Source organism: Uranotaenia lowii, chromosome 1, assembly GCF_029784155.1.
Source record: "Uranotaenia lowii strain MFRU-FL chromosome 1, ASM2978415v1, whole genome shotgun sequence".
NCBI classification, from domain to species: Eukaryota; Metazoa; Arthropoda; class Insecta; order Diptera; family Culicidae; genus Uranotaenia; species Uranotaenia lowii.
The window spans coordinates 167,341,867-167,368,540 of record NC_073691.1 but is presented as its reverse complement, the minus strand read 5'-3'; the positions used below and the strand labels follow the sequence as shown (position 1 = coordinate 167,368,540).

General features: G+C 39.6%; 2 protein-coding genes across 3 annotated transcripts in view; one reads left to right on the top strand and one right to left on the bottom strand.

Moving 5' to 3' along the window:
- Positions 1–16,407, top strand: part of LOC129745597 (probable Rho GTPase-activating protein CG5521) — a 28,047-nt gene extending 11,640 nt beyond the window's left edge. The window contains exons 2-7 of one of the 2 annotated variants that reach the window (XM_055738805.1): positions 7,742–7,852; positions 8,231–8,248; positions 8,779–10,175; positions 10,259–14,334; positions 14,402–14,631; positions 14,701–16,407. In XM_055738805.1, coding sequence (XP_055594780.1) covers positions 7,742–7,852; positions 8,231–8,248; positions 8,779–10,175; positions 10,259–14,334; positions 14,402–14,631; positions 14,701–15,038 — 6,170 coding nt within the window. In that variant the 3' untranslated portion in view covers positions 15,039–16,407. The remainder of the gene's footprint in view (positions 1–7,741; positions 7,853–8,230; positions 8,249–8,778; positions 10,176–10,258; positions 14,335–14,401; positions 14,632–14,700) is intronic. The other variant, XM_055738895.1, reaches the window with a different exon arrangement.
- Positions 16,408–16,964: 557 nt separating this feature from the next.
- LOC129745527 (uncharacterized) overlaps positions 16,965–26,674 on the bottom strand; it is a 111,499-nt gene continuing 101,789 nt past the window's right edge. Inside the window, exon 8 of the mRNA XM_055738679.1 lies at positions 16,965–17,544. Coding sequence (XP_055594654.1) covers positions 17,414–17,544 — 131 coding nt within the window. The 3' untranslated portion in view covers positions 16,965–17,413. The remainder of the gene's footprint in view (positions 17,545–26,674) is intronic.

The following is a 26,674-nucleotide window of genomic DNA, read 5'->3' as shown; positions in this document are numbered from 1 at the left end:
GGATACAAATTTATGTGTGGCAACGTTGCATATAATACACTGTTATTTTTTTAACACAACTGTCAAAAGTTCGGAAGTAAGTTCGGGATCGGACTTCCGAAGTACAATTTAGTGCTGGCGCTATAATAGTGGTTTTAACCCTCATCCGTTCCTGAAATTTTTATCTGTTACAGTTTCTGGAGTGTCAATTTGCGTTAATTTGCAGCGCTAATGTAGTTACACCACTACACAGCAAAAAAATTCTAAAAGTACACGGAATCTTAAACACGAGTGATCTATTTTTTCTTGAGTGTAATTACAAAAAGATGTAATTTTAAACTTCTTTCGATGTAATATTAGTCTATTTTCCAAAATTGAATAGAAATAAACTGTTTTGATTTAATTTTACACTGCATCATGTAAAAATCAACCGGTCAACGAAATTTATATCACAAACAGTGTAAAATTATATCTGTTTGATTTAACATTGAATGTAAATATTTAAATTGTGCCTTTTTATATTTCAAGTTAGTTTGCGCGTCGGGCACAAAGTAAACAAGTCGGAAAATTATTCGGAAACGAGTCATTCAAAGGCGTAGCTACAGGAGCACTTTAAGAGTCTTTAAAGTAGTAAGTTTATGAGACGTGAAATAAAGAATATGGTTGAAACTGATAAGTTTTCTCTCCATTACAGCAAGGTCAGATTTTTCGCAGCGGCTGATATCCGGCCAGTGATTATCCGGAGAAACTTTTGTCAGAACAATTCGAGTGTGCAGGATGCTGACCGAAAAATTATGATTTCCGGAACCATTCGAGGATGCTGATCATGCTGATTCGAAAAACATCCTCGTGCTGGGAATCATCGGATGCAACAACAATATCAGCCTGACGCTTTCCGAATGGTTTTTATGTTCAGTTTTGTAAATAAATGTGAATTAAAAATGATACATGGGGCGTATTTATTCAAGACAAAAGCACAAACCTTAATATTAAGAAAAAAATATCAATATTTACGATAATAAATTTTAAAATTTACATCCCTGTGTATTTTTACATGACGGCTTTTGTGATCCAATCTCGTGCATTGATTTCGATCTAAATTTACACGCCTCAAAAATTACATCCTCGAAAAAGATACGTTCGTTTTCGATCTAAATTTACACGAATTTTTCTTGCTGTGTAGAATAGATATGAAGTTAACTTTCTAGTGAATATAAATATAAATATAACGGAAATCTTGCGTTTATATATACTTAAAATCCCGTGCAAAGTTAAATTTAAATGCAAAAAAATCTGAGAAATTTCCAATTGACAAAAAGTTCGAAAACTGCTGCTTTTGAAAACAACTCATAAAAATTCTAATTTTCGTATTTGGAGGATCTAAAGATGCGAAATTGCGCCAAATTACGTCAACTTTGCAATCTTTTTTTCAAATTTATCTGGTATGAACTTAAACAATTTTGACGATTCATTGATTGAAAAGTACAGTTTTCAACCACTTTTTTACATTTCTGGCCAACACGTACATCTTCTATAGACATATCATAATATACTAAGCGATTGTAGAACTTAACATTTTACAACTTTGTTTCGAAGACTGAAAATTGTTTTCTCTTACCTACAACGTTTCAGATTTAAAAAACTATTTTTTCAAGGTATTTTTCTTAATTTCATTGTAACTCCTTAGAATGAAATTATAGAACTCTGACTTGTTCAGCAAAGTTATGTATTTTGTTAAGGTTAACAACTTTGTAGAAGAAACCAAAGCTCTAAAATGCTTAACAAAAAAGTTAGCATTTTTATCTTGCTATTGGTGGGCCCCTCGACTCTATATTTTATTTCAAAGTATGCGCCTTGTAAAACTACGCAATGTTGTCGAAGACACCACAAGTCTATCTTTTCATTCCTGGGCGCTATTAATTTAGTTCCGCTAGATTTATGTTCTGTACCAGTGTGCACTGGTGGGGCGAGATTGGCTGGAAATTTTCTATCCAGAGTGGAAGGAAAGTTTCATAAGCCATAATGTAGAATCAGTTAATAACGTAATGACAGATAAACTAAGAGAAGAAACAATAGGTAAATTGAAATCTCAATTTGCATCTGTGTTTGATAAAGATTTTTCCAAACCAATTTTAGGTCATGAGGCTGATTTGCATTTTAAACCAGAACAACCGATTTTCAAAAAGGCTTACCAAGTGCCATACAAAATTAAGGACAAGTTTTTGGATCATTTAACCATTCTGGAACGTCAGGGAGTGATAACTCCTATTGAATCAAGTAAGTGGGCGTCTCCGGTAATAGCTATAGTTAAAAAGGATGGGGGAATCAGGATGGTCATAGACTGTAAAGTCTCTTTGAACAAGATTCTAGTACAAAATACTTATCCACTTCCTCTTGCACAAGACATCTTTGCATCTTTAGCAGGATGCAAAGTGTTCTGCTCGTTAGATCTTTCAGGAGCCTACACTCAATTACAACTTTCTAAAAGGTCAAGAAAATTTTTAGTAGGTAATTAATACAGAAAAAGGTTTATTTACTTATAATCGATTGCCACAAGGAGCATCTTCTTCCACAGCAGTTTTTCAAAATCTGATGGAAAAATTTTTAAACGGAATCAAAAATGTTAGTTGTTACTTAGATGACGTGCTCATTGCGGGTAAAACATTTGAAGAATGTTTGTACAAATTGATCCAGGTTCTTGATAGACTGGTCAATGCCAATATTAGTGTAAATTATAACAAATGTAAATTGTTTGGGCTTGTGATATAGCTCAGTTGGCAAATCTGTTGTCTCCTGAGCCGATGTCCGCGAGTTCGAGCCCAAGAGCAAACATCGAACACAGTTGTACCGGATAAGTTTTTCAATAACAATCCGCCAACTGCACCGTTGATAAAGTCGCGAATGCCATAAAGATGGTAAAACGACTATATTCGAAACAAAAAAAAAAAAGAAGTAAATTGTTTGTTGATTCCTTGCCTTATTTGGGTCATTTGATAACCAAAGATGGTCTGCGGCCTTCACCAGAAAAAAATTCCACAATAGCTAAAACAAAAGCTCCTGGAAACGTAACAGAATTGAAAGCTTATCTCGGATTAATAAACTATTACAACCGTTTTATTCCAAATTTATCATCGAAGCTAAGGTGTTTATATGACCTTTTGAAAAACAATGCTCATTTTAACTGGACCGAAAAATGTAATCAAGCCTTCTTACATAGCAAAAATACTTTATTAAATGCTAATATTTTGGACAATTACGATCCAAAAAAATCGCTTATTGTGATAACAGATGCTTCTACGTGCGGTTTAGGAGGAGTTTTAGCGCAAATTGATAATGGCGTGTAAAAACCGGTATGCTTTACATCGTTCTCCCTAAACACGGCTCAACAAAAATATCCTATACTATATTTGGAAGCATTGGCATTGGTTTGAGTTATAAAAAAAATCCATAAGTTTCTATTTGGCCATCCTTTTATAGTCTACACAGATCATAAGCCTTTATTGGGCATCTTTGGCAAAGAAGGTAAACATTCATTATACGTAACAAGAATACAGAGGTATTTGTTGGAATTGTCAATATATAATTTTGAAATTCGATATCGTCCTGGGCATAAAATGGGAAATGCAGACTTTTGTAGTCGTTTTCCTCTAGAGCAAAAAATTCCTAGTTCATTAGATCAAGACTACACTGCCGGCCAAAAGTTTGGGATCACCCGCTAAAAAACATGCAAATTTTGATCGTTCATATCTCAGCCGTCTTAGGAATTATTGCAAATCTTCTGATCTCATTTGAAAGATAATAAGCAATAGCTATTTCGGAGGGAATTTTGCCTAAAAATAATGTTTTAGTTTTGCACCTAAAACTTTACCTAAAGTTAGAACATTTTCAAAAAAACTCAATATTCAAAGCCAATCATCTCGCGATTTCAAAATTCAAGTTGCATTAGAATCCTTATTCTATACTTCTCAAAACACAATCAAAACTTTGTGTGCAAAAATTCAAGAATGTACTATCTATATATATAAAAATGAATTTCTGCCTGTCTGTCTGTCTGTCTGTCTGTCTGTCTGTCTGTCTGTCTGTCTGTCTGTCTGTCTGTCTGTCTGTCTGTCTGTCTGTCTGTCTGTCTGTCTGTCTGTCTGTCTGTCTGTCTGTCTGTCTGTCTGTCTGTCTGTCTGTCTGTTCCCTATAGACTCGAAAACTACCGAACCGATTTGCGTGAAACTTGGCAGATGGGGGTATTGGAGGCCGGGGAAGGTTCCTATAATAGTTTGGGACCCCTCCCTCTTCCTGGAAGGGGGGAGGGGGTCATATAAATAAAAGTGATAAGTCGCATTACTCGAGAACTGATAATGCAAATGGAATCAAATTTGGAATGGGAGTGTATATTGGAATGAGTAATGTTTCTATGATGGTTTGGTACCCCTCCCAACTTCCAGTGGGGAGATATGAAGGGGGGAGGGGGCCTACCTTACAATTTTTTACATATCTGGAGAGCTAATCAAGCAAATGCAACCAAATTTGGCATGGAAGGGAAGTGGAATACGAGAAATCGTTCTATGATTATTTCAGACCCTTCCCTCTTTCCAGTGGAGATTCAGGAAGGAGGGGAGGGGTCTTTATCTTATTTTGTATTACATAAATAACTTGAAAACTATTCGTACATATAAAACCAAATTTGGCTTGGAAGGGTATTTCGGAACGATAAATAGTTCTATGAATATTTGGTACCCCTCTCTCCTTCCAGTGTGGAGATAGAAAGCGGGGAGGGGACTCTTACAATTTTCAGAATTACTGGAAAACTAATCAAGCAAGTTAAACCAAATTCGGCATTGAAGGGTATTTGATAACCAGAAATGATTCTATGATATTTTGAGAGCCCTCCGTTTTTCCAGTCGGAAAATCTTAAAGGAGGAGGGTGTTTCTTACAATTTTCAATTTTAATGGAACGAAATTTTGATAGGAAGGAGAAAGGGGGGCTCCTTTACAAATTTTCGTATTATTCGAAAACTAATCGAGCAAATAGAAATAATTTTGGCATAGGAAAGCATATGGATACGTAAAATGGTTATTTGCTTATTTCAGACTTCTTTCTCCTTCAATTGGGGATACAGTTAAGAAAGACGAGAGCTCATATACGATTGTTTTGCATAAACCAAAAACTTATCTGACAAATGTAACGAAATATGACATGGGAACAATCATACCATCGAGCAAATGGAACAGAATTTGGCATGGGAGAGTATTTTAATACACCGAATGTTTAATCTTGATCCCCTCCTTCTAGGTAGGGGATACGTAGGAAGTGGGGTTCCGATAAAAATTGTATAGGATAATTCGACAACTAATTAAGCAAACGAAACCAAATTTGGCATAAGAGAGTATTTGAACACAAGAAATGTTTTTTCCCGTGGTTTAGCAACTGTTCCCTCCATTCAGTTGAACGATAAAAAGTGGGAAGAGGGTCACTCATACAATTTATTTTTGATATTTCGATAACTAATCGAAAAAATGGAATCAAATTTGTATGGGAGCATATTTGTGTACGGGAAATGTTTCTTCGATGGTTTGAGACACCCTTCTCTTGCCAAAGGGGAGATATAAAGTAGGGAGAGGGTCACCCATGTTTTGAATAACTCGAGAATTTATCGAAAATGGAGCCGTATATGACATGGGATTGTATGTGTATACAAGAAGTGTTTTTCGGGTTTATGAGACCCTCCTTCATTCCATTAGAGATTAAGGAATGGGGGAGGTGATCACTCTCACAATTTGTATAATAATTCGAGAACGAATAGGTAAAATATGTGCCCCTTGCCGTTGTTTTGTTACAACAAAGGTTTCGATGATAGTTTGAAACCTTTTGCACATTCAAAAGGGACAACGAAGAATTCATACACAACAAAAATATTTTGGCGTAAGCTATAAACTTATAAAGCAAAGTGTAATCCAGAGAGATAAAAAGGATTAAAAAACGGGTTTAAAATAAAACTAATAATCATTTCAGAATAAAAAAATGCAATTTAAAAAAAAACATTTTAATGATTTTGAAATTAAATTTTAAAATTTTGAGCAAATAAATTAAAAGTAAATAACTAAGTACCACAAATTTCAGTAACTTCTAGAACGTGTAGCAAAGCACACCGGGTCAGCTAGTTAATTAATAAAATAGACACTTAAGTTATCGTCCATAAGTTTGGGATCACCCCTAGTATGGTGTATCGGCCAAAAGTTTGGGATCATTCTTTTAAAAACATGCAAATTTATTTCATTCATATCTTTCTCATCTAACATCGTATTGCAGATCTGGAGGGTTTTGAGTGTGATTTTTCAAAAAACAATTAATTTCAGGTAAATTTTTTATGGTTATCGCTTTAAAATATATTTTTTTTATGAATTTATGGAAAAACAACAATTCCTAAGCTTTCAAATGCACCCTTCAGATCTGCAATACGATGTTAGATGAGAAAAATATGAATGAGATAAATTTACATATTTTTGGCTGATACACCATACTGAGGGGTGATCCCAAACTTTTGGACGATAACTTAAGTGTCTATTTTATTAATTAATAGTACATTCTCAAACTTTTGCACAAAAGTTTTTGATTGTGTTTTGAGAAGTATACAATAAGGATTCTAATGCAACTCAAATTTTGAAATTTTGTCCACCCTATCCCAAGATGACCGGCTTTGAATATTGAGTGTGATTTTTTGAAAATGTTCTAACTTTAGGTTAAGTTTTAGGTGCAAAACTAAAACATTATTTATGGGCAAAATACCTCCGAGATAGCTATTGCTCATTATCTTTCAAATGAGATCAGAAGATTTGCAATATGTCCTAAGACGGCTGAGATATGAACGATCAAAATTTGCATGTTTTTAACGGGTGATCCCAAATTTTTGGCCGGCAGTGTATGTACATTCTATAAACTTTTCTTCTGAAATGCCGCTTGACTTTACTTCTATAGCAAAAGAAACTAGTTCCGATAAGCACTTGAGTAAAATAATTAAATATTCAAATTAAGGATGGCCTAAAAGATTAGAAGCGGAAGAAAAGGAGTTTCATGGATTGAAAGAAAAGCTACATTTGGAACAAGGCGTGCTCTTAATGGAAAGCAAAGTGATTATTCCTACAAATTTAAAATATTCCATTTTGAGATTATTACATTCAAATCATGAAGGCATAATAAAAATGAAAAAAATAGCCAGAAAATTTGTTTACTGGAGAAAGATGAATGAAGACAATTTTATAAAAGGTTGTGGCACTTGTGCTAAAATGGAAACAAGGATCAATTGCTGCACCATGGACTCCAAAATGAATAAGAAGGGGTGCCTGGGAAAACGTATTTTTCCGTACATTAGATCTCACAAAGGACCAGTAAAGTTTTTGTCAGATTTCTCAAGCTGCCACTACAGCAAAAAGGTACTACAATTCCGCTCTATCGAAAAATATTGGGTAATTGTCAAGCAGAAAATGGCCGCTAAAGTCAGTGAACAGGGTGTAAAAACTATGACCCGTTGTAATGCGTCTATATTTAAGATGATTCATGCTTTATGCGGGAATCGGTTTTGGACTGATGTGATATGAATACTTAGATACTTTATTCTGCAAGTACCTATTGTTTTCTTTAAATCTATTAAACGTATTTGTACGCAATGCTAGTCCTGCAAGTTCGAAAATTGCCAAATGAATCATGGTCCCACACTCAACATTTGTTGCCTAATGTTTCACTTTTCTTTCCGATTTCTTAAATTTCTAGAACACGTCGACAGCGAGGAAGCGAAAAATCTTTTCGAAGCCAATTACAGCCATGTCTACTACATCTTGTACGACACCTTTGTCCAGGCCGAGGCTAATCTTCGCCAGCGAGGTAAGTTTGACCATTTTTTCTTCTCGGGTACCAACCTATCAGCTATTAAGTGTTCGTTCAGCTGGAAAGACGCACAATCAAAACGTGGTGCTCCCCATATTGTCAAAGGCACGTCTTTGGCTGTCTGGCCATTTGAGTCGGTCTAAAGAAACAAAATCCTAACCAGAAATAACAGAATGTGGTGATTGGTAACATTTAAATTCCATTTTCTTCTTCCCTGCCCTCCCTCTGCTTGCGTTTGAACCGCTAAAATGTGTTTTATTGTTGATTGATGGTGGTGGATGTGTTACAAATAATTCATCCATTGAATGCGTGATGCTCCAACGATGAATGGGACACTTGTTTGACTTGGTTTCGGGAATCTTAACGTTGACGTAGAGCTTTCGTTTCACATCGGTAAGTGCTTATGGACGGGCTTTCTGTTTATCTTTTACCACATCTACTTTGCTGCTATAATCAATCATGTTCTGCATATTTAACAGAATTCACAGTTCATCTTTGCACTCAAATAATCTTTGTACGCACATGCTTATTTGAGTGCAAAGATTTTTTTTTTTTGTTTTAAATCCCGTACAAAAAAAAACAAAAAAAATCTTTGCACTCAAATAAGCATGTGCGTACACTCAAAAGCGATTCTTGGAGTTTTTTTTTCAAATTTTTAAACCTATTAGCACATGTGTTCATTTATATATATTCACTATCTTAAAAACGAACAACACAATCAGTCATCTTGGTTTTGGTTTTAAACGTTTCAAAAAATAAATCCGCATCATCTATGGTTCTATGATTCTCTCTAAAAAGGCCTAGAAAGTGACATCAAATTTGTAACTCATTCATCATCCACAAAAGTATATTTTCTCTGTGAACATTCTCGGTACATTTTGAATTAAAAAATGACTTCAATTCTACTTCCGCCAAAAACGCAGTACACAAAACGCACCGGGAGGAACTGGACGGGTCGCTATGGCTGCTGAGCAAAATCCTTTGCCTGTTGCCGGAGCTGATCGCCCGTCGTTGGCAGGTTCATTCGCTGGGACGAATCCTGGCGAAACTGCTACACTATGGCAACAGCGTCAAGTTGCGCCGGGAGGGAGTGCGGTATTTTCTGCTGTGGTACCAAGCGTTGGGTGACAATGCACCGCCATTTGTGCACGGGATGTTCACCGAATTGGTACCGGGTCTAACGATTCCCCAGAAGGGGAAAAACGGGCCACTGTCATCGGATTCGGAGTTCATCGCAACGGATGTTCTGAATCACCCAAACATGAAAGGTGAGCTCGGAGGTTCGGTGTTCCACGATACCGGTGCACATCCGGTAAAGTCACCGGAAATCCAGCCTCTCATTCCTCCTGGTTCGAGTGAACGAACAGCTGCGCCTGATCCGAGGGATGGGCTTGAGATTCTTTTGGACTGTATGGTCCAATCTTGTGGATGTTTGAAATGGCGCGATAACAGTCCGCAGAAACACATCCGATCCTTTAATTTTCTTCTGACGAAATTCAGGGAACAATATTTGCCCGTGTTCTGTCCAAATTTTGACTACACGACATCGATCTACGAACCGAAGCTGGATCTACCGGCAATGAGAAATATTTCCAAAAGGGAGGAAGTTATGAGCTCATGTATCGTGGTGTTGGTGATCTGGATCGCGAAGTATACACACGAGCGACAAAACAGCAATAAGTTGGACAACGTTCAAGTCGAGGAAGAATCGGTTGGAGAAAGTGCTTCGCTTCTATCCAACCTACGGCATCTGGGGTATACACAAACGCAATTAGTTCGTGATGTGCTGTATTCCAGTCGGGACATGATCAATTTCGTACATGAGATCTACCGCCAAGCATTCCTGATGTCATTTACATCCAAAAGCCAAATAGAGGCCATGCGAATTGCAATCTCCGTTTATCGGGACTGGATGAGTACGATCCCACCGCCACCATTTCTTCTGGAACCCGATAGCAGTGAAGTGGAACTTCAGCAACAGCTGAACCAACAGCCACAGCAAATCGCTGGACGTCCCCAAAACCAGAGGCTTCGTACAGATTCATATCTAGGCGCAATGTCCAAAGAAAACGTAATGATCCGCGCGGGTCTACAAAATGTTCTGCAGGTGTTCGTGACCAATGCCGTCAACGTATTCATGGTAAATACGGCGCATTTGAATATACATTTTCAGTCTAAGACAAACAACGTGGGATTCGCAACGCCACTCGACGAACAGACGGACATCTGCAAACGGGTGCTTAACATCTACCGCACGATGGTTATGAAGACTCGCATGGAGGGCCGGACCTGGGAACAGCTACTGCTCGTGTTGTTACAGGTGAAATTAAACTTATGTTTTATTTAACCTCGTATTCGCAGGTTTCGCGCAGTGTTCATGACTTTTTCTCCTTCTTTTTCCAGATAACTTCCGTGATTCTGCAGAATTCTCCGCCGAATGCTAAGAAAAACAACCTCGGCGGTCGGCTAGCTCAACCAATCTTTCAGACTCTGATTGTCACTTGGATTCGGGCGCATACCAACGTCGTTGTGCACCCAGGTCTTTGGGACAAGTTTCTGAAGGTCCTCTCGTCGCTGAACCATCGCGAAGAATTGATCGTGGAATGGGACAAAACCATGCAAACGTTAACACGAGTGTTGGCTCGGCAGGTTTACAACATCAATCTTTCGGATCTACCGCTAGATCGGCTAGCAGAGCAGAAGGGCAAACGGAAGCGAGGAACTCCTTCCAATTGGGCTCAAAGCTCTTCTCTTGGTGGCCAAGGAGGACTAGATAAGGCCGACAGTTTGGGTAGTGGAGCTCCGTGTAATAGTACGAATGAAAAGGTGTCGATTGAGGATCACGGTTGTGGATATGATGTCCGAAATTCTAGCGGTTCCGGTGGCCACGCGTTAAGAAGTGTGCCGGGTACACCTGCATTGAATAGAAGCTACAGCGAGGGCAGTTTGGCGCCATTCAGAAAGTCCCGAGGACGACGGAGGGTTAGGAACAAGCAACACGTTTCAGCTCTCCCAATGAATGTGGAACATTCGTTGAATCGAATGCTTTCAAATACTTCGGGCGGAGGATTGAGTATAAGTACAGAGAATTTCGACGTGTCGAGATTTTCGCAGTGTGACGATTCGATTATGATGAGCGTTCAGCTTCCAGCGGTTCCTACGCTGAGGAGAGCACTTTCGTTGGACTCGATAAGACCGCCTACCGGGAAGAACCAGAGAACTGGTGACAGCGACAGCTATCGATGTGGAAGTCGCAGTCCTTCTCCTACAGCCTCTAGTGGCATCGAAAGTGGATCAATAAAAGATTCTCCGATGCAGATTGATGTCATGACAGCAGACAGTTCCAGCATTGATACTCAAGATGAAAACAGTAGCATATCGGCTGATAGACGCTCCATTCTCTCTGGCGGGACAGCCCGTGGTTGGCTACCGGATGTGGCTTCAGTTATGTGGAGAAGAATGTTGGGCGCTTTAGGTGATGTCAATAAAATACTGAACCCCAAGCTACATGCACAGGTTTTCCAATACCTCGTTAACATGACTGAAAGTTTAATAAAAATTCGGATGAATCAAGGAATCTCATTGGATGGGCAACCTATACAGAATCCAATGAATCTCGTTCCGCCGATCGCGCTGGTAGCACCATGGTGTTACGGAGCTTTGACCCTTGACAATCAGTACACCCAAGGAAAACTTTACGCTATGCAACTGCTTTGCACGATTGTTAAAAGTGGCGCAAGCCTTGGAAATAACCAGTTGCCATTGTTCTATCATGCTCTGCACCAAGCACTTTCAGGCGAAGATCGTGCAATGGCCTACACTGCTTTGAGGTTTTTAGGAGGGCCGCGTTTTATTAGTCTCCTGCTACCGGGACATACTTTGCTGCTTTTGGATTTGGTGCATGCTTCAACAATAGTGCTTACATCTTCCGAGACAGGACCGCATGCTCCAAGGGCTGAAGTAGCCGGGCTCCTAGGATCATTGCTTTGTTTTCCGAGAACGTCGCTTCCAGGCCCAGTTCTCACACCGTCGGAGCCCAATATAGATTTGATGGAATGTCCTGATTTACAAGAGCACGTATTGAACATTGTGCTACGCTGTGCACGCCGAGAACCTACTGCCAAAGCTCGATGCATTGCAATCGCGTCCCTAGGACAATGGATCCTTCAAAATCTCATAAATCCTATCAACTCGCCCGGAGCAGGGAGCGAATCTAGCTTCAAACAAAGAATTCCCCAACACCATTCCAGCATGGGTTCAACCAAAGGTGAATTGCCTTCAAACCCACGCATTCGAGAAGCTTTTCAAGTTCTTCTACAAGCTTTACAATTTAAACATCGCACAATTGCACGCTTAGCGTCGGAAACCTTGAAACTTTGTGCCGAACAGGGGCACAGAATCGAACGTATTGACCGGCTTCCGCAACTTATCATTGACACGATTTGTCTATCGTTAGAAATCCAAAACGTACCACACCCAAAAGAATCCGATAAAGTTGTGCTGACTTCGCTGCTGTTGACATTGGGCGAATTCTGCATGTCGCTCTCGGTGGAAACTCTTTTGCGCCCAAAATCTTCGGATACGGATGAACCGCTCATTCAGGTGGTATTCAAAGTTCTATATAAAATAGCAATGGGTATACACAATGGTGAAAGGATCAAGCTATTCACTACGGATGAAGACTTTGACATGAGCATTTCGGTAGATGATGTGCAGGAACAAAGTTCGCCGGCCGAACCCACTTATCAAACACCGGAATCGATTGCAAGCTGCCAATCTGCCATACGGCTCTGCGCGAAAACTGTGGCAATGCATTTAATCACCAATCTTGGTCATTTTCCCATGGGTATCGGTGCAACTAGATTAAGTTCCCTGGTAGACGAGCATGATGATTTAACCGGAAGCAGTGGAGGAATGGGCACTCTGCAGCGTGAAAGTTCCGTGATGAGCAACCGGGATTCGATGGATTTGGGAGCCACCCAGGTGTTGGCTTCACCCAACCTGCAGCTCCTTATGCTCAGCTCGGAATTGGTAGCAAGTTTCATTGAACTTCCTGCATTAAAACTACCAGGTGGTGGTGTAACGGCTGGTTTGATGACCGCACACCGGCAAGTTCGTTTGCTTCTGAGAGATTTAAACGGAAAAGCATGTTGGGATGCTTCGATTTTGTATAAGGAACCAATCATAAATGGGGAAGACAGTATTCGGCAAACGAAAGAAAATTCACCGTCAAACGATAAATTAACATTCCAATTGAGAACTGGTGCAGGATCTAACAGAATGTTTGGCGGAGCTGCTCCTTCTATAGATCCGATGATGTCAACTGTTGGACTTCCTATAGCCCCACTTAGGCATACTTTGCGGCACCGACCGGTTCACCAACTCCCGGTTGCCAAGGACCTTGCACCGGATCTAGACCAACTGGATGATTTGTTGCAGTATATAGGCTATACAAGTCCAGAATGTCTTGATGGGGCCGATTCTCCACTTAACACAGCCGGACCTTCACCATTAGGACCAGCATTAGAAGGTCAAACCATTTCTATTATTCTAAACCAACGGGCTATCGAGATGGAATATATAGCTCGCCAAAATACTGCTGTTGGACTATTGGGAGAATCACCGGCCTACACTTTTGGAGGTTCTGTCGGTTACACTTCCTTCATAGATGACAGCGCCCCACCGGTTATGGGCGGGTCTGGCGGAACATTGGCAGCTAGATTGAATGCCTCCACCAGCAGTATTGATCGTTCTTCCACCAACACTGGGGAACCGAACACCAAACCATTCCAATTCGGTCGCATTTTGTTCAGCCAGCTTGGCCTAGCCGGCTGGGAAAGACGAAAGCGAACCCACCTGCTCCAACGAACAGATAAGCTGTTGCGTGAGTTGCGGAACCTAGATAATCAAAAGTGTCGTGAAACGCACAAAATGGCAGTGATCTATGTGGCCAACGGGCAGGAGGACAAAAACAGTATTTTGCGTAATTCGTGCGGCAGCAGCACATATGAATTGTTCGTGTCTGCACTTGGCTGGGAGGTGGAATTAGAATCACATAATGGATTTTTGGGAGGTTTGCCTCGACAGGGTTGCGGTCAAACGGCTCCGTACTACGCGACTCCTTTCCTGGAAGTTATCTATCATGTTTCGACCCGCATGCCATCGGACACACCGGAGGCTATTCTTAACAAAACTCGGCATCTCGGAAACGACGAAGTGCACATCGTTTGGAGTGAGCACAACCGAGACTACCGTCGGGACATTCTTCCTACCGAGTTTTGTGATGTACTTATAGTGATCTACCCACTGAAGAGTGGTTTGTTCCGAGTAACGGTAAACAAGAAAGCCGATGTTCCGTGGTTTGGCCCGCTGTCTGATGAGATGGTTGTAGGGGGTTCTTGCTTGGCCAGCTTAGTAAGAGCCTCTGCTATTAATGCGAGCCGATCCAAGCGAACGTCACTTTCACTCTACCAACAATAGTAAGTTTTGCGCTAATCGTTTTTTAGAATGTCTGTTGTTTAAATTATGTTTTTTATTAACTTTTAGTTATGAAGAACGGAACAGATCACTGGATACAGTTTCAACACGACACAAAGAAAGCAATACGTTCGAGGACTTTACGGCGCGAATTTTTAGTCCTATTCCACCGCAGGGAACCGTCAGTGCTGGACACTCGGGTAGTAATGCTAGTGGTTCTGGTGCACCTGGTGGACCAGTTGTGGCACCACCCCTGGCGGCGGCTTTGATAGATCAACACAGCAGGACAGTGTCTAAAAGTGAGTAACACAGCAGTACCTATTAAGCAGAGAATATTTTCATTTACCTGTTATTTTTTTCCTTCTCAGCGTGGATTCATCATCCGGAAACGGTCGCAACCGCTCGGGAAGTAACCCATCAAACAGTGATGGCATCTGTATCCCTAGAACAACCATCGCCCCGAGCACATCGCAAGCTAGCACACCCGTTCAAACAAACCTCTTCGAGTGGAACTTCATCAAAATCACACAAATCGCCGCCAACAACCGGTCAACCAATGGCTATGGGAGCCTCTGGTGGAATGGGAGGTGGATCTCTGCTTTCTCACCAGCTATCCCATGGTACCGCATACCATCATCATCTTCCGACGGCGTCCGGGACTCCTCCAGACAGTCCGACGTTTCCTGGCAGAAGCAAGTTCAAATGAGATTGGTGGTAGCTTCTGGCCAGCACCAGTAGCGAAGAAGATCTATGCACAGCTGTGGATCAGCACTCGCCGCAATCCCATCATCGGGGAACCATCGAAAAGGTGGGCATTTCCGTTTGTTTTTGCGGCAAGTGAGCTGTGCACTGTGCGAACTTCCTTCTAATGGTCGGAAGCAAAACTAGTAGCTTTAAAGTGTATGCACCATGAAAAATCAAAATCTACACTATTGTGAGATACTAAAATCGTCCGTTTATTTTAATCTTATTGACTAATTATTATAACTTATTAATATTTTTCATTTTTGTTTGATTTTATTATTCATCTTTACGAGCTGTTGTATTTAACATAATTATTTAAAACATCGTTCACCGATTTGTTGAGATAGATGGTTTATTGCAACACTGAATAGTAATTGCAATAGAAAGTTGATACAATGTTTTCCGTTTTCTTTATTGCACATAATCCGATAGCGCACTCCTACATCATATAATGATCACTTTTTATTTTAAGTAAGAAGACATACTTTATAAAAATTATTCGGTTTAAACAGAAATCTTCTCTTCACTGACATTCACAAAGCATGTAAACTGTACAGTCTACATCGTGGACTTAGGACAGAGGGCATCCAGAAAACTATCAGTATAAAAAATCGTCTACACCAGTGGTTTTCAAAATTTTTCACTCACCGGACCCTATTCCGGTATTTTAGAGCTCACCGCTCCATCGGAGTATTTCCGAACAAATTTATATAGAAATACATCAATAACTTATAGTTTAGGGCACTTTCACCGCTCTCTTGTAGACTCTCATCGTCCGCAGGGGCGGTAGGACTACTTTGAAAATCACTGGTTCAAACGAAAAGAAAAAAAAAACCCTTTAGAACAACCGTCAATTTTTTTTGCTCACTCTATGTGTACTTTAAAAGAAAAAAACAGCAGTTATCAATTGTGAAAAAGAACCCAGCTTACCACTACTTAAATGTTGTTCTTTAGGTATCACTTTTAAAATCCAATTTCATGTGACATCCGACAAACGTTTAGGTTAGATTTATTATAAAAATATTTAATAAAGATTAAAGATTGAAATTTAACCCTTTATTGAAGGCATAACAAGGCAGCATTAGAGAAAAAAAAAGGTAACATAACGCAGGTACTGAAATTTTGCAAAGGAATTACGAGATTCGAAGCGAATGGTTACATCAAAAAGAGAAAGAGGAATTAACATAGTTCGTATGTTGTAGCATTGAGAAACCTTGTATTGTTATTTTTCTCTTTAAAAACAAGTACTGACTCAAAATTTATTCATTCGCAGAAAAAGAAACAATGTATTTGAACTCATTGAATAAAGAAATCCAAGTTAATATCAAAAAGGGCGTTGAGAACTTTTGATTCTGTTCGAAATTTTTCCTCAGGTCGTTTAGCTGAAAAGGTCGCTGACTTACCCAATAATCCTAACTTTTCCTGAATAAGACTCCATAAAATTCTCCAGGATTTTTTTTTATTAAACTTCATTAAAATAAAAAAAAAACAAAAAGAAATACAGACTCCTTAGCATAGCTACTAGAAAGCCAGAGATTGTGGGTTCAGATTCTGCACAGTACAGTCGGTAATTTTTTTCAACCCCTTTCAAATAAAATTTATTTGTTTTTTAACTTCTCTGAAAATCTAACCTTTACTGATAGACTTATTTTTCCAATGAGAGAAAAAAAATATAGGGTTGTTGTTAAGTCGATAACTTTTGTTTTGATCCTTTTGAAGCAAACAAAAAACGCTGGCAGAAATTATGGAATTTTTTTCTATGCTTTTTAACTATTAAGCTGCTTTTTTACAATGTGCTAAACAAAGGAGATGTGAATCAGAATTTCTAAATGTTAAACACTAGAAACTACGTAAATTCTTTCAAATAAAACAAATGCAACCCACCATATAACAGAAGTGAAACAGGTTATTTTTATTGCATAAAATTGGCTATATGTACAGAGGGAGAATGAAACGTAAAAGTTATACTTCCCGGATCCACTTAGAAACCGAGTCCCGATAGTGTATAGGCACCTATATAATTTCCATACGTTTCAGAGCTCATAGTGATACTACTGACGAATCCTTACGTAGCTATTTTTGGACATATTGACGCGGACTTCTTATTTTAATTCGGTTTAAGTAAAAAATAAACAAAACAAAACGTCCATAATGGTATTGATTTTTACTAAAAGCTTTCGAGTAAAATTGTAAAAATGCCTTCGATTTATGTGTTTGTATTCTCATCGTTCCGCGTAGACAACGATCAATTATCCTATGTGAATGGTTGAGCAAATGGGACTCAATCCATGGTATCCATGTTCGTTTTTTCATCTTCTGTGAGTCTCGGCGTATATGTTACGTGGCCACAATAGCCTTGTGGACGCATCGGCCGTTCTGCATCAACGCAGGCCACAGGAAGGCCCGGATTATGTCCGATCGTTTCTCCGAAATCGGGTACCGTTCATGTTTTTCCGGTTGAAGCAGACCTGGAATGGGAGAAAATGTTTAAGTGTTAGTTCGCAACCCCATGAAGATTAATCGAACAAAATTCTCAGATCAAGCATCTAGGTTTAAACCTGTGAACTCCATTGGGATTGTTTATCTAAACCTTACTGTTAAGAATATTCGTGTTCTAAGCCGGTGACCTTAACTGAAATTTCTTATCGGAAATAGCATCATGGTATTTCACATCGACTTATAATCAAATCCCAGTCAACTCCCAAGTAACCAAAAGTCGGTTTAATACTTGAACAGAATCATTTGAAGTCCACCTTTGGCTGAGTAAATGGTGCCCGAGTGAATCGAAGAACATTTTCCTCCCTTGGCCTTAGTTCCGAACTCAAACGAACTTGTATAAATTGTCAAAAAAAGTTAATATAATGTTAACATTCGTTATCGAAGTGCTTTCTTATGAATTACAGTTTTACTCCATTCTTCATTTGAAATCGTCTGTTACTCGACCAGGAAATTTCTCCTATCTTCGAAAGACTTGAATGCTATCAGAGCGAGAAACCCATATTTTTTTTTTAAAGGAATTTAACAGCAAGCTGTCATTCTTCCCAACGAAACCCATATCGTGCCAATCAACAAATTTTGGACAACATGTTCATAGTAAAATGGCATCAACATCTCGCTGATTTTTTTTTTGTAATTTCTTTATTTGAAACGGCTCATACCTTGAGGCTTTAAGGAGCCAAATTCGTTTTGTTTGTTTACAATTGTTTTCTTAGGTCTACATCACTTTATCACTTTTTTTTTACTTTTTGAAGAGAAAAGAAAATAGATAGAGAAATATGAAAATGAAAAGAATTATAGACGAAGATCAATAGCTTTTAGAAAAAGGTAGATTTCGAACATGTAATCAATGTCTATCGCAGCTAGTACATCTCTTACTGGGGTACAGGGTGGTTTTCCTCGGGCCCGAAGGGAGTCTATTAAATTCGTTCTAGCGGCCAGGTGGGCCTCACATGACCAAACGATATGCTCGATGTCGTGGTAACCTTGGCCACAGCCACACAAATTGCTGCCAGCAATATTTATACGATAGAGTACCGCGTTCAAGGAACAATGATTGGACATAAGACGGGAAAATATACGAATAAAATCACGACTCAAGTCCAATCTATTGAACCAGGGCTTTAAGGCTTACCCTTGGGATAATCGAGTGGAGCCACCGACCCAACTCATCCTCGTCCCATCTGCGCTGCCAGTTGACAATAGAGTTTCTCCGAGCCAAGAAGTAGAATTCGTTGAAGACGATTTCACGCTGGTAAATGTTGCCTTCCATCGCACCCACCTTTGCAAGGGAATCTGCCCTCTCATTGCCTAATATCGAGCAATGTGAGGGGACCCAAACAAAGGTAATGAAAAGCAACGTCTTGATAAAGTGGTCAATATTTCTCGTATCTTTCTGAGGAAATACGGCGTGAGATTTCTTGGTCTTATAGAGCGGATCGCTTGAACAGAGCTGAGACTATCAGTTATAATATAGTAGTGTTCAACATGTCGTGTGGCAATACTATCCAAAGCCCAGTGAATTGCAGCTAATTCTGCTATATACACAGAACATGGTGACTCGAGGCTGTAAGAGGCGCTAGATATTTCGTTGAACACTCCAAATCCCGTAGATTCCTCTATCAGGGACCCATCGGTAAAGAACATTTTTTCAGCATCGACGTGTCTATATTTAGCTTCGAAAATTTGTGGAATCAAAAGTGGACGGTGCGTGTCTGGGATTCCACGGATTTCCTGCTGCATAGACAAATCAAACTGGACAGAAGAATTATCGTAGTCAGGGTTGCAAACACGAGTTGGAGAGTACGAAGAAGGGTTTACCTGCATTGACATGAGGATGTGGTAAATAGACATAAATCTGGTTTGAAGATTTTGCTCAAGAAGCCTTTCGAAATTTACTATCACCAATGGGTTCATGACCTCACACCTGATGAGGAACCGAAGTGATAGTAGATTGAATCGATCTTTCAAAGGGAGTATTCCTGCCAAAACTTCAAGGCTCATGGTGTGCGTTGAGGGCATACATCCCAAAGCGATACGCAGGCAACGATATTGGATACGCTCGAGTTTGATGAGGTGAGTTTTGGCAGCTGACTGGAAACAGAAGCTACTATATTCCATCACTGAGAGAATCGTAGTTCGATACAATTTTAAAAGATCTTCTGGATGGGCTCCCCACCAGGTGCCAGTGATTGATCGAAGAAAATTGATTCTTTGTTGGCATTTGCCTTTCAGATACTCAATATGGGCTCTCCAGGTACACTTGGAATCAAACCAAACCCCAAGATACTTGAAACATCTCGATTGAGTGATCGTTCTGCCTAGTAGTTGAAGCTTAGGTTGAGCAGGTCTATGTTTCTTAGAGAAAACAACCATCTCCGTTTTCTGAGGGGAAAACTCAATCCCAAGCCCCAAAGCCCAGGTTGACAATCTGTCTAAAGTATCTTGTAAAGGTCTGTGCAGATGAGACTCAGTAGATCCTGTGACAGACACCACGCCGTCATCTGCAAGTTGTCTTAGAGTGCAGCCTTCAGAGAGACGACTGTCGATGTTACTTACGTAAAAGTTGTACAAAAGTGGACTCAAACATGAACCCTGCGGGAGGCCCATGTAAGAGGTTCTTCTAACTGAAATCTCTCCGTGAGCAAAGTTCAGATGTTTCTCACAAAGCAAGCTGTATAAGATGTTGTTCAAAAGAGGAGGCAGACCCCGGGAGTTCAGCTTGTCTGACAAAACCTCTATTGAGACTGCATCAAAAGCTCCCTTTATGTCTAGAAACACCGAAGCCATTTGCTCACGTTTTGCGTACGCCATTTGTATCTCTGAAGACAGCAAAGCAAGACAATCGTTTGTCCCTTTGCCCCTTCGAAACCCAAATTGAGTATCTGAAAGGAGACCATTTGTTTCTACCCATTTATCCAAACGAAACAAGATCATTTTCTCCATCAGTTTGCGTATACAAGACAACATCGCTATTGGACGGTACGAATTGGGATCAGACGCTGGTTTTCCGGGCTTTTGGATAGCAATGACTCTCACTTGTCTCCACTCTTGGGGAACAATGTTGTGCTCCAAGAATTGATTAAATAAATTTAACAAGCGAAATTTTGCAGCATCCGGAAGGTTTTTCAACAAGTTAAATTTTATTTTATCAATTCCCGGAGCTGAATTGTTGCAAGAGAGGAGGGCAAGTGAGAATTCGACCATCGAAAAGCTGGAATCCATACCACACCTATCTGGAGGCACATTCCGGATTATTTTTTGTACAGGTGCAAAATCTGGACAGACTTTCCGTGCGAAGTTAAATATCCATCTATGTGAATATTCCTCACTTTCATTCGTAGATGATCGATTACGCATGCTTCGTGCCACTCTCCACAAGGTACTCAAGGATGTTTCCCGTGATAAACCACCCACAAAATTTCTCCAATATGCCTTTTTCTTCCCCTTTATCAATTTTTTGAACTGATTTTCAAGGGAAACATATGTTTCAAAAAGGACGAGAGTTCCATGTTTTCGAAAATCTTTAAATGCTGTTGATTTGTCCTTATAAAGCTTGGAACACTGCTGGTCCCACCAAGGATTAGGGGGCCTTCTTTGAACAGATGAATCTGGGATGGGTTTTGTCTGAGCACAAAGTGCACTTTCATGTATCAAACGAGAAAGAAAGTGGTACCCTTCTAAAGGAGGTAAAACATGCATAGAATCGATGGCTGTTATTATTTCGTCCGAGTACTTTTTCCAGTCGATGTGTCTTGTAAGGTCATATGTCATATTTATTGTGTTTGAAGAGCTGACCCCATTGGTGATAGTAATTTCGATAGGCAAGTGATCACTACCATTAGGATCATGGACCACCTTCCACTGGCAATCAAATGATAGGGAATTTGAGCAGAGTGAGAGGTCAATTGCACTTTGTCTTGCAGGAGGTTTAGGTACCCGTGTTTTTTCACCCGTATTCAAAACTGTTAAATTGAAACTGTCGCAAATGTCATAGATAAGAGTAGAACGACTATCGTCAATTTGTTCTCCCCAGACAGTTCCATGCGAATTGAAGTCACCCAGGATCAACCTTGGCTCAGGAAGCACTGAGCACAGGTCCTCTAGGTGACTTCGATCCACTGCAACTCTCTGAGGCCAGTACAAACTGACAACACATAAGTCCTTACCTCTTATAGTTGTATGACAAGCAACAGCTTCAATTCCGCGCGATAAAGGAAGGTGAATTCTATAAAAAGAGTGGCACTTATTGATCCCCAAAAGCACCCCTCCATAAGAATCGTCACGATCCAGACGGATGATATGAAAATTGTGGAATGAGATGTTAGATTGAGAAGATAGCATAGTTTCGGACAATGCAAAAATATCACAGTTTGTTTTTTGAAGTAAATAGTTGAACGCATCCAGTTCAGGAATGAGACTACGACAATTCCACTGTAAAACAGTGATATCTCCAACCTCTCGGCGTAAATTAGCCATCGAGAGAGATAAACACTGAAAGAAGGGGCCAAGTTTGCATCAATTGCTGAAAAAGTGTCTTTACAATTGGAAGCATTGCCGTTACTATGCTTCTGATGGAGTCCGATGCATCGAAAAACGAAAAAAGCTTGTTCAAAATGTCGCACAACTTAAAAAATCCCGACTGGGCAGCTGCTGTAGAAGAAATCATATCAGGTACTGGAGCTTTTGATGTTCCCGCGACTGCTGGATCACTGGAGATTGTAGTTTTTTTTTTTTTAGGATTTTGGGAGAAGTCACCTTTGAGCGCTTCCGAGAGTTTCCTAATACAAGAAGTGGCTGTTCTTCTTCAGTAGTATCCGTGTCAATATCGTCAACTGGCAGCACAGAGTAGACGTTATTTGATTGAGTTGAGGTCGGTGGAGAGGCGCTCTTTTAAACGGCAGCATAAGAACGCCTGGAGCGTTCTTTTATAGAGCGTCTCTGCTTGTCCCAACTGTTCTGAAAGGCCTCACAAGAAGATAAATCATGGGGTGAGCCCCCACAATACACACATTTTTGTGTTGTTGCGGGGCACGCTCCAACCCCATGATTTTCTCCGCAACAGGAACAACGTGGTTTATTCGCGCAGTGGGACGCAGTGTGTCCCAATTTCACACAATTCTCGCAATGCATAGGACGAGGTACAAAAAGCCTTACAGGGAGCCTTAACATCCCATCGATTAAAACGAAATGAGGGAGTGCAGTACCCTCGAAAGTTACCCGAAATGAGGCTGACGGAGAGTACTTTTTAACTCCATTGACGGCGTTGGCAGTCACGAGTTGGCGGCAGTCCAAGATTTTGACCGAAGTCGAGTCAAGGCCTCTAAACTTGCCAACGCCGTTGGATTTAACATACTCCACCGACAGGCTCATTTCGGATATCACTCCCTCGATTTCAACTTCTCGAGAAGGAACAAATACTCGGTACTCTAAATTAAAATGATTGCTGGCAACAATTTCGTTGGCTGCTTTGAGGCTAGCCACGACCACCCGCAATTTGTTCGGTCTTACCTTCGTTACATTGGTCACAGAGGGCCACCTGGCCAGATCTTTCAAAATCCGAATTACATTCAGAGGTTTTCCATTAGGTTTGGGCCGGGCACCCACGGCCCAGCAAAAGTTGAACTCTCAGTATACACTCTGATTCGGGCGGGCGCAGATGCTATGGGTGATTTTGAGAGATCATCCTTTGTAAATGTATCAGTACCTGAAGGGCCCGCTCCGTCATCTGAGGTGATGCCCTCCGAATTAGGGCCTGGGTCCTCCAGGTGTTCCTCATCTTCATAGGAGATACCCATATCATCCATAGAAGCTGCGGGGTCAACCCCTCCACCTTCGTTCATATTTTATTACGGGGACAAATATGTCTCCCGTAATGAAAATATGAACGAAGTACAATAATCGAAATAAGAAATTAAGGGAAAAATAGCCAGTAACAGTAAGAGTTAGGAAAAAAAAAGGGAAAATAAAAAAAAAACAATACTAATCTTCTTTTTCTTGTTGTTAAATCCAGTGATGATGTGGCTTTGTTTTGTGGCCACCCTTAGCCTTATAGCAGCAGACCTTGAGCTACCACGTGATTTGGTAGTCCACTAATTCGATTAGTACCAATGGCCCTTTGGTAATTGGCCACAGCGTTAAAATCCGATCCCAACGGTTTGTTGACTGGATCGGCGAAGATGCCCAAACGGCGCGATAAAGTCCGGATCTGTTGAGCTAGAAACGCGACGCGTTAAAAACTAACCACACTTTTTACACTTGACAACTGAAGAGCGGGTATATGTGCGACTGTACGCTACGACGTCAACGTTTCGAATGATCTCGCTGATTTATGAAAGTTTTTTTTTGTACGAATAAGTACGTTTTCACCCTCGTTTTACGCTTTGAACTTTTCATATTACATTTTGTAGTGTCCACGTTATAGACGTTTCGACTTGTTAGAAAACCCCTTCTGGGAACGAAGTCGATATCAGTCGACATTTAGAGAGTTGTGCTCATTATGTAAAAAGTTTGTAAGCCGATTGAATAAATGTATCTTCCTCTTTTGGGTTGACTACCGACTGTAGTAGACGTGGTTCATTTCTTTTCTCTTAGAAAATCTCCAATTATAAAATGTGTATATTATCATCATTCCCTTTTAATATTTGTTGGTCATCTCACATTTATCAAATTTATCCCGTAGAATTTACATTTCTTGAGGTAGGTTATCATTTTTCGTTCACTTTATTACCTACTAGCTGATTTACCCGGCCTTGCTCGGGTTTGCATAAAATATAAATCAAAATGAGTCGTCTGACTTTACGAAATTTAGGTAGCTTTGTATTCAATATGTTTTATATATTTATTATGAGAAAATTTTACCCATGTTGTCCAATGTATGTAAGCTTTGAAAGTTTTGTTAGTGTTTTTCAAGTTTTGAATGAGAATATTTACTGTGTTTCCCTTTTTCATATCTTTGAAATACTTATAGTTATGAGGTTCGTATTCATAGAAATTAAAAATAATTTACCATGAATTATTTTTTATTTCATTACGAAAAACATTTTATACCCACCCTTTCTTGAAGGAAGCTTGAATAGCTTTGGCCTTCTTATTTTTCTTCTTCAAATGATTAAACTATATTTTTATCTTTTCCACCCCCCATCTAAAAAAATCTCTTTTGGAGATGATCTCTTCGGACGCTATATGCCAAATTCAAGTTTAATTTGTCCAAAAAATTCTAAGAAGGCTTCCGAAACTTGCCGCAGCTCGTGACATTCAAGTCTTCCAAGCCAACGGCCATGAGTTCGAATCCCAGTCACGGCATACACAGTAAACCATTAGTGGTTTAGTGGTTTAAGCATTTGTGAGATGCTAGCCATCTTATAATCTAAAAATGTACGCTTAGAATTAAGTAAAAGGAATCTCTTCGAGGAAACATTAAGTTTCATTCAGATCCTGTATGTGTTTGTATTTGGTTTTTTAAACTTGTTGAAGACTCATTTTGCATATTTTCAAATGGATGTGTACTTTTCGTTGTTTTTTCCACACCGTTTTATGATTAGTTTTTCTTAAATGTTCCAAGTTCCACTAATAGTTACTAAATTAGTTTGAAGTGATTGTCTCGGAGCCCAAATCGCCCATTTTATAATGTTATAACAAAAGATTTTTTTTTATAATTTTTACATTCTTGGAAAAAAAATCTCATTAATTATTGTGAAGAGTGATAAAGTGAAAATTTTTGGAAATAATTTGATTGAATTCGCAGTACTTAACGGTTTAAGTTTTCGCATAATTGGATGGTAAAATTGAATACATTGAGGATCAACATTTTTACAAAAGTCATAGATTGACCGATAAAATTGAATTGTATAAAACTTAAAACCTCATACTTGATTTCAAATAAAGTTTCTTGCGTTGGATTTGGTTTTTCCAGATAATGCACGTTAAATTTTTGAGACGGCTTTCAAAGCGTTGACATCACAGCTCTCAACTTATAACTCTGAATTTAATTATTTTATCTTTCTCTATGAGGAATTCTAAAAATACGAAAATGGTTGGTTCTAAAAAGCTTGATTTAAAGTAAATTACTTAATATGTTTTCAGCACTCAATCCAAATTCATAATGAAGGAAGATAAATCACTGCATCCATACATCACACACTGTATATTCTTATAGACTCCAAAGCCCTGCAGCAGTGGTAGGGAGTACTTTAAAAACCACTACAATTCAAGTCAATACATACATTACAGGTTAGTTGTATTTTTCAATCCGAAATGTTAGCTCATTATTGCATCCAAAATTCTCGTATCTACCGGTACCACGTGCTTTCAGCAGTGAAAGGTACAAAAAACACCCGCCAAAATTTCCCCTTTCAAATCTTTAACGCTCAGCAAGCTTTGATTTGCTTTCCAGTACACGTGAATTTTGGATGGTCTTTTCTAATGCCTGGCCCATGGTGATGGTGAAAACAACCCGCCAAAGGAAACGAAAATCGGCTGCCAAATGAGTGCCATGACTTTTGATTTGTAGAAATAAAAACGAAAGTTGTATGGAAGGGTCCCTTTTCTTAGGCGGGAGGGGCTCAGAACTTTCACTAAAACCTTACCCTGGTCCAAATACATCTCTGTACCAAATTTCAGGCTTATCGGTTAAGCGGTGTCGATTTGTATAAGGTGCATACAAACATATATAGTCCAACTCATCTTTATATATTAGATCATCTATGAAAATGTTCTAAGAAAACTTCACTTCACTTCAACTTCGAACTTTCAAAACTTTTTGTTTACTCTGATGTTAAATTTGGTTCAAATTTATATCACTGACGACATTGCATGTTGACCAGAAATCTATCAAACATCTTCGACGTGTTGGAACCAAACGGAAGAAAGGGTTGCCGATTGCCGAGGTGTTTGGTGATTTTTTTCATCGGCGCTGGTTGGCAAGGGTGCCAATCACTAGCGCGAAAACTTCGGATTTCAACTGCATTGACAATAAATTGAACCCAATAGATGGCACTGTTTCAAGTCAATTGTTAACGTATTTTTTGGATATCAGCATTTGGAATTCTACACACTTTTTTGAAGATTTTTTGTTCGAGTTTGTACGTCTGCTGTGCTTTT